Source organism: Nicotiana sylvestris, chromosome 5 (assembly GCF_000393655.2).
Source record: "Nicotiana sylvestris chromosome 5, ASM39365v2, whole genome shotgun sequence".
In the NCBI taxonomy this organism is placed as follows: Eukaryota; Viridiplantae; Streptophyta; class Magnoliopsida; order Solanales; family Solanaceae; genus Nicotiana; species Nicotiana sylvestris.
The window spans coordinates 126,195,722-126,204,218 of record NC_091061.1 but is presented as its reverse complement, the minus strand read 5'-3'; the positions used below and the strand labels follow the sequence as shown (position 1 = coordinate 126,204,218).

The 8,497-nt window shown below is 34.4% G+C and overlaps 1 protein-coding gene across 1 annotated transcript; it reads right to left on the bottom strand.

Moving 5' to 3' along the window:
• Positions 1-7,902: 7,902 nt before the first annotated feature.
• On the bottom strand, positions 7,903-8,286 carry LOC138869280 (uncharacterized). The gene has a single exon (XM_070146885.1). The coding sequence runs from the start codon at positions 8,284-8,286 to the stop codon at positions 7,903-7,905; it is 384 nt and encodes a 127-aa protein (XP_070002986.1).
• Between the last annotated feature and the right edge of the window lie 211 nt (positions 8,287-8,497).

Genomic DNA, 8,497 nt, shown 5'->3' with positions numbered 1-8,497 from the left:
TATACCACGAGGTGGCTTGTTATAGCACTTGGGATGAAGGATCCCCTCCGGAGTCTGCACACCCCAGTGAGCGCGGGTACCCTGAGTGTTGTTTTGCCCAAGGGGCTGTATATGAGTGATGTTTTGCCCGGGGTGATGTATATGAGTGATGGTGAGGTATGCCCGAGGGGCTGTATACGAGTGACTGTGAGGTTTGTCCCAGGGGCTGTATATGAGTGATATTTTTCCCGAGGGGCTATATATGACTGATGTTTTGCCCGAGGGGCTGTATATGAGTGATGGTGAGGTATGACCGAGAGGCTTATACGAGTGTCTGTGAGGTTTGCCTGAGTGGCTGTATTTGAGTGTAGTTTGCCCGAGAGGCTGTTTATGTTTTCATCATTTTGCTCACTATTGCACTGAGCCCCAGTTTGAGAACTGTTGAAAAATATTTTCAAATAATTGTACTAAAACTGTGTTTAAACGAAATGATTTGATTCAAACTCTGCTTTTAAAAGCCTGCTATACTTTTACTGAGATTTCATGATATGAACTTATATGTTTTATTGCTCGTCACTGCTTCTCAGCCTTTATTTACTTTGGTTACTTACTGAGTTGGCGTACTCACGTTACTCCCAGCACCTTGTGTGTAGATCTATGTATTTCTGGATACGGTAGCGGGTGTTGATTATTCAGCCACAGATCCATCGGAGTTAGCAAGGTAGCTGCCTGGCGATCGCAGCCCTGCTTTCTTCCTTCTTCATCTTCCCTTAGTTGTTTTCAGTTATTTCTAGACTATGTTAGTCTCGATATTATCAGACGGTTGTAGTAGATATTCATGACTAGTGACACCCCGATGTCGGGCTTTCTTTCCACACTTTTATTTTGGTTTACACTCCTTATGAAGGTTTTATATTAAATAGCTTTGGAAATTATCTTGAAAATAAAAATATCGTTTGTTTTGGTAATGTGTCGACTTGCCTAGTACCATGATAGGCACCATCACGATCGGGTTAGTTTTTGGGTCGTAACAAATGTACTCTGTTAGTATCGAGTCTAACCTCGACGAGGTAGTGACAAGGCTATGACAAGACACCTACATAAATAAACATGTACAATGGTATATAAAGCAACAATAATAGAAAGAATTATAACATACTAACTGGGAGAGGACATGTGAAAAAGGGAAAGATATAATAAATACAGCAAATATAAAATCACGAAATAGCCAAGTAAATCACCAAAATCGGAAATCAGTCAAACCAATGATATGAAAATGGCACAATATCACCCTTCGTGCTTTTACTCTCATCCTCACCATGCAATAACGATAACTCGAAAGAAATGGCATGATATCATCCTTTGTGCTCCTCTTCCTCACCACATAATAATAATAATATGAATTTGAATAATAAACAATGTGGAGAATAATTTAACTTCAAATATGGTGCCTTGATATCAAACTTCATCTTCCAAAAATATTCAACAACTTTGAAATAAGCAATAAATACGAAACAAATAATCAAAGAAGTAATAATCTAACCTAAGCATGAATATCATAATTAACAGAACAATATAATACAAAGAAACAATTTTCATCCGCATTCTTTAACCAAATTACAATGTATAGGTACTTGTCACCTCACATATACCTTGTCCCCACACATAAAACACATAGCAAATAGACCAACAACTCTTAATCCCTCAAGTCAAGGTTAACCACGATACCTACCTCACTCTACAATCAAATCAATGCTCAACCACGGCTTTTCCTCTAGAATTATCCTCCAAACCAATCAAATCTAACTATATATAGTTCAAATAATTCAAAATAAGCTTTAGAAACTACCACGAGTGAAAAAGATTCAATCTTTAATGTTTTTGGAAAAAGTCAACAAAAGTCAACCTCGAGCCTACTTAGTCATGTAAGCACGTGATTTTTGCCCAATATGAGAATTACTCCCAAAAAATTCAAAAATAAAATGATTTTTCTTTGGTGTGCAATTTTGTGATATTTTGTGATATTTTGAATAATTATTTGTATTTGTCTGTGCATGTTTATTTGCTAAATTAATAAAAAATACAAAAATATGTCGCATTTTGCATGTAGGATTTAATCCTACAATTGTTAGTAATTAAATTTGTTTTACAAAAATTAAAAATTACAAAAATAGGCATCGTTTGCATTTTTAGCATTTAATGTCCAAATATACAATTTTATGCTTAATTATTACTTAATTGTGCGTTAATTGTTATTGGGAGTTAATTTGCGCTTTTATAACTTAATTTAATTCTTAATAATAGTTTAAGTATTTTTATAATTTAGTTTTAGAAAAAATAAAAGAAGAAAAGAGAGCGAAAATATAAAGAAAGTCGGAATTAGGCCTCTTCTTCAATTTCAAGCCACAGGCCCAAAAAATGGCCCAATCTTCCCTACGACCCAGTCCATTTCGAACTGGGTCGACCCAGTCCATAACCCAACACCCCTATTATCTTACAAACAACACAAAACAAAAAGAAAAAATGAAGAAAACCCTAAAAAAATGTTAACCCATCCGCCACCCCTCCTATTTGCTTCATCTTCTCCAACCTCCAAACCCCACCTCCCATGGCTTCCCTTTGCCTTCAACCTCAAGCAGCCATGGCTACACACACACTGTTGCATCGTCAACCTTCTCCAAATAGACCCAACAAGCTTCACTTCATCGCCTTCGGAGCTCCCTCGTCGCCATCGATGCCTCGTCGATTTCATCATGCTTTCTCCTCGCGTCCAACCATTGATGCTACTGTTCACGCAGCTGTGCCTGTGTCGTCACTTCATCTTCTTCGTCCAATGAACAACAGTCCAGCTACTTCTTCTTCGTGTTCGTCAACGCTCGTTGCCATGGCTGTTGTCGCGACTGCGTCTTCTCTTCGTCGACCGCGACTATCTCCGCTACTTCCTCCGTCGAGTTGTTGCTGTTGTTCGGCGTCTACCAGTGGCTACTCCATTCCAATTTGAGCTCACCATTGCTGTTGCTTAATCTTCCCCGATCAAACAACCCACACGATGCTTCTGTTTCCGACGTCAACTGCTGCCCGTGTCCAGCTGCGATGAGCAACCATGGCTGCTCTGAACGGATGCCATTGCTACTGCTTCGGCATTGTTTCAGCCCACTCCTTAAGTTCGAGTTCGTCGCTGGTTAGTCATTCGTCGTTTCAATCCGGTTAGTAGTTTTTGAATTTTATTTTGTCCGTATTTTGTTTTGATATTTTTCGAATATAAAATCGGCGAATGTTTGTTTTGTTCATGTCTATGGTTAGATATTTGATTTTTGATTTTGTTCATGTTCATGTGCTTTGTTAAATTAATTTTCAGATTTCAAAATAGAAGTTTAATTAGTTGTTTTCATATTCATTTCATGTTTGTATTATTGTTTAAGTGAATATTTGTTAGTTTGATGTTTGTTAGATTCAAATTGAAATTTAATTAACTATTTCTTCAATTTGTTTCATATTTTATGTATTTTCCGGAAATTGTTAATATTGTTAAGTTCAAGTTTAAATTCATAATTGTTTCTTCTTAGGTTTTGTTTTGTCATTTGCCTAAAAGAATTTAGTTGTAATAAGGGAAGTATGTTGGTTTTAATCATTTGAATCCGTCGTTTTTATTTTTAGATTTAATTCATGTTCATATTATGTTTGTTTGATCTTGAATCCGAAATGTGTATAGTTTGATTTCTTGTTTACCATTTATGATTATTTCTTGAATTGGTCTCATAATCTTGTTTAAAGTTTAATATAAGAATTGTTTGTTGTAATGTTGTTAGAGTGGATTTTAAGTTCAATATGATTGAATTTAGAAATCTAAATATACTTGTTTGTTGTTGTTGTTGAATCCGAAAATAGGATTGTTTGTTGCTAAAATATTGTTCAATCAAATTTTAGTTGTTCTTTGTTGTTCAATTTGTGTTCATGTGATTTGTTGTTGAAATGTTGAAGAAATCATGTTCATGAAATTTGTTGTTTGAACATTGTTAGAAATTAATCATATTGTCTATATTTTGGTTAAGTTTGATTAATTGATGTGTTATAGCTGATGGGGTAGTTTGGTAATTTGTAGTACGTTCGGGGGTAAAATAGTAATTTGTAATAAGGTCGGAGGGGTAGTTTAGGAATTGTACATTTTGTAATTTTTTATGTGAAGCATGGGGGACAAAATGAAATGGGGTGGGTTGTGATATGGTTATTTAATATAAAGGGGGGACAAGACAAAATTTAGTGGGGGGAATCTTGTATTATTTTATGTTAGGCATGGGAGACAAAATATAATGGGGTGATGTGATATGTTTATTTAATGTAATGGGGATGAGTGGGAAGATAATGGGTTGAGTAGAGAAAAAGTATTGATTTTAATTGATTGAAAGATTTATGGGATGTGTTATATATAGAAAGTCTTGAAATCAGATTTTAGAGAACACAAAGGGAGATACAAGAGAAGGAGAAAAGAAAAACACACACAGATAGAGAGAAAAAACGGACAGAGAATAAAAGAGAGAAAAAAAGGGCTAAACATTTAAGAGAGAAAAATTCCGAAAAATATTTAAGCTTTCAAAATAAAAATAAAGACTAAAAAATCTTCTGCTTTCTTTCTTTGTTTGAAATTAGTATTAATGGTTGTTGTTTCATTTAAAGCTTAAAGCTTTTGTTTTTGGGATTACTACTCCACCGGTCTGTTACTGGGTTGTTACTGTTGCTGGGCAGTTGTTGCTGTTGTACTGTTATTACTGCTGCTGATTCTCATCTTCATTTTCTTTTGCTTCCAATATCAGGTATATATTTTAGACTCATGTTGTGGAAAGCTTCAACATTGCCAAATAAATGAAGTTCGGAATTATAATTATGTCTTTTACTCGTTTAAATCTATTAGTTTAAATTTCAGTTTTGTTTCAGCTGGTTAATATAGTAGCTTACATTTGATGTGAGAACTGTTAGTTAATCATCCTTTGAAATTCGCATAAGCTTTGTAATAATGTTATTTATTTCAGAATTTCATTAAGTATAGCTATATTCAAATTATAAGATAGGGAACATGGCAGAAAGCTAGCCATTAATTAAATCTTATGATATTGTTGGCTAAATATGGAATAGTATGGAAGTATCAAAAAACTACATTACTAGCATATTTTGTCACAAAAGTCCGATTTTATTTAAAGCTAGATTGATGAAATTTGTATGTTGTTCGTACATGGCGTGATAACAGTTACATGTATAACCATAAGTGAAAGGTGAGTTGATATAATTCGTTACGAGTTTAGAATATTAGGAATGGTTCAAACGTACAACTATATTGCATGTGATGCAATTTTATTGAATCAATTTGTATAATAGTTCTCTTTCTTATCAACTTGATTCTTATCTACCATTGTAAACAAATTAACCAAACAATTATAACTTTGGACTAAAAACAAGTATATGAGAAGGATATGGGATTTATAAGCACAAATTGCAACATTTTATGTCAAGGATATGTAGAAATAGAGTTCGCATTAAATATAACAATAAAAATTCTTCAGAAACTATTAATTTGTTTATCAAATTAATTCTTTTTCCAGTTTTAAATGCGATTCGATTTTTTGGATATATTAATGTTGTATCCACGATAAAAATGGTAGTATTTTTAGTTACATGTTGTTTGTTTCTTTTTCATATCATTAATTCTTTAAAATTTGAATAGTTTTGAGGTATATAATTCATACGCGTAAAATAAGACTTGTAGCAACGCCTAATAAATTTTGAATTCTTTGTCAAGAAATTTGGTGGCATCCCAATCGGTGATTCTCCATGACTCTTACATTTAAAAATAGATGGATGCAATAAACATTTGTAGAGAATTTATATTACTGTCAAGAATATTTGCATAATTAAGGATGCGTTCGCGTGACTTGATTATACTTCTAAAGGCAATTCGGATTATGCATTCGCGCAACTTCGAGTAAATTTTTATTAAAAAGAGATTCGTCGGAGGATCTTAAATAAATTTCATAAAACCCGAGATGTGCGGTTCACTACTTAATCATACAAAAAGTGCGAAGGTTCTTGATTTTATTTAAAACACAATTTCGAAAAAATAATTATTTTATAATAAATATATTATCAATATCATTGTGTACACGTACGCGTGGCACGATCCCCGGTAATTATAAAAAGTATATAATACGAATATACGTACGCGTAATTCGTCCATATAATTGTAAACAATAAGTAAAAAGCGGTAGTAAAATCATGCAATAAAAACGTATTTAGTAAAATCAAGATAATTAAGCCAATAATAAAAACAGTTAAGCGACCGTGCTAGAACCACGGAATTCGGAAATGCCTAACACCTTCTTCCGGATTAACAGAATTCCTTACTCAGGATTTCTGGTTCGCAGAATAATAAACAGAGTCATATTCTCCTCGATTCAGGGATTAAAATTGGTGACTTGGGACGCCTTAAAATTCCCAAGTGGCGACTCTGAAACAAACAAACAAATCCCGTTTCGACTGTCCTTTAATTGGAGAAAACTCCCTGCACCCTCGTGGGCGCGGAAAAAAGAGGTGCGACAAGTCAAAACCCGAGATTCGGACAAAATCCAATTACACATTCACCCCCGAGCTGGCTATGTGATTAGTTTCGAAATTTGGCCTTAATTTGAGATCTAAATCTCAATTTCTCAAAATCTCCAATTTCTACTTAAATCCCTAATTTCTACCATGAAAAAATATAGATTAAAGATTAAAATCAGTGGGTGTTTATGAAAATATAAGGAAACAAGTTAAAATCTACTAACCTATGAAGTTGGGATGAAAAATCTCTTCAAAATCTCCTCTAGGCCGAGCTTAAACTTGAAAATAGTGAAAAATGACTTAATTCCCGACTTTGGGACATTTTAATCACTGGGCGTCAGGCCTTTTTCACGTTCTCAAAGGTCTTGACGTGATCGCGAAGTAGAAGTGGCCAAAGGACTTCGCGTTCGCGAGCCACTCTTCACGTTTGCGAAGGCTTACTCCCACCTTCTCTCGCGGTCCAATGATCGCTTTCGCGAAGAGTAACTATCATGCTCCCTTCCCAGGCCCCATAACCCTATGCGTTCGCAAGAGGCTGGTTGCGTTTGCGACCAAGCCATCACATTCACGATGAAGGAGTTCCGACCCTATCCCAGTTTCCCCTTTGTGATCGCGAAGCACAAATCTCAGACACCATCAATAGCAAAACCAGTGGATTTCTTAAGTCCAAAAATGATCCATAGCCTATCCGAAACTCACCCGAGCCCCTCGGGCTCCAAACTAAATATGCACTTAAGTGTAATAATATCATACGAACTCGCTCGTGCGATCAAACAAATAACACCTAGAACTACGAATCAGACACCAAAATGCATGAAATTTTTAAAGAAACTTAAAAACTTTCAAATTCACAACCGAGCGTCCGAATCATATCAAATCAACTCCGTTTTGCACTAAATTTTGTAGACAAGTCTTAATTAGTAAAATGAACCTATACCAAGTATTAAAAATCGAAATCTTGAATCCAGTAGCTATAAAGTCACCCTCCGGTCGAACTTTAGAAATCTTTAAACCTTCAAATTACTAGTTTTCAACAAATTACGTCAAAACAATTTAGGGACTTCCGAATTCAATTTTGGGCATACGCCTAAGTTTAAAATTACGATACAGACCTACCAGAATTGCAAAATACCAATCCGAGTCCATTTGACCGTAGTCAACCCAAATTATTGACCGTAGTCAACTCAAATTATTTACAAAAAATCATATTTTCTTTAATTTTTCATATAAAACTTTTTGGAATAAGACACAGACTGTGCACACAAATTGATAAATACTAAACAAAGCTAATCGGAATCTCGGAATACGAAAATAAAGGTTAAAATTCAAAATAACCTATCGGGTCATCATAAGTTGATAACTCAAATTCCAAGGATGCAATTTATCAAACTCATTTGGACAACACTTCGTCAATGTCATTATTTTATCCTTATCAAAATTAGCAAAGGAATTAACCGGATTTAAGCTAGCCATCCCAAGAAGCAAATCACTACTCACTATATTAAAACGTTCATTAAGCTTTTGAAGTTGCACATCTATCACATCAGAAAAGATTTCAACATGCGAGTGATGTGAGTAACAAACATTAGACTTTCTCTTCGACTTTCCAAGAAAGCAAGACTCATCCATATTCAGAATCAAAATATCATGTCTATCATAAAATGAGAAAACATCATCCAATAGAGATTCCCATCCATTTTTCTTCATATCTTGCAACATTTTATTTGTAATGTCAAGAAATACCACGACATACATAAAATCTTGATCTTTTGTTTTTGTAAAATCTTGCTTAATTTATTTGACATGGCCAATACTTTCACTATAAAGTGAAGCACAAAAATAAATTTGAATGTTATAAAAAGATACTCTACTTGATTTCTTTCCTGTGAAGTAGAACCATTCATACTCAATCACTTTAACCACACCAACA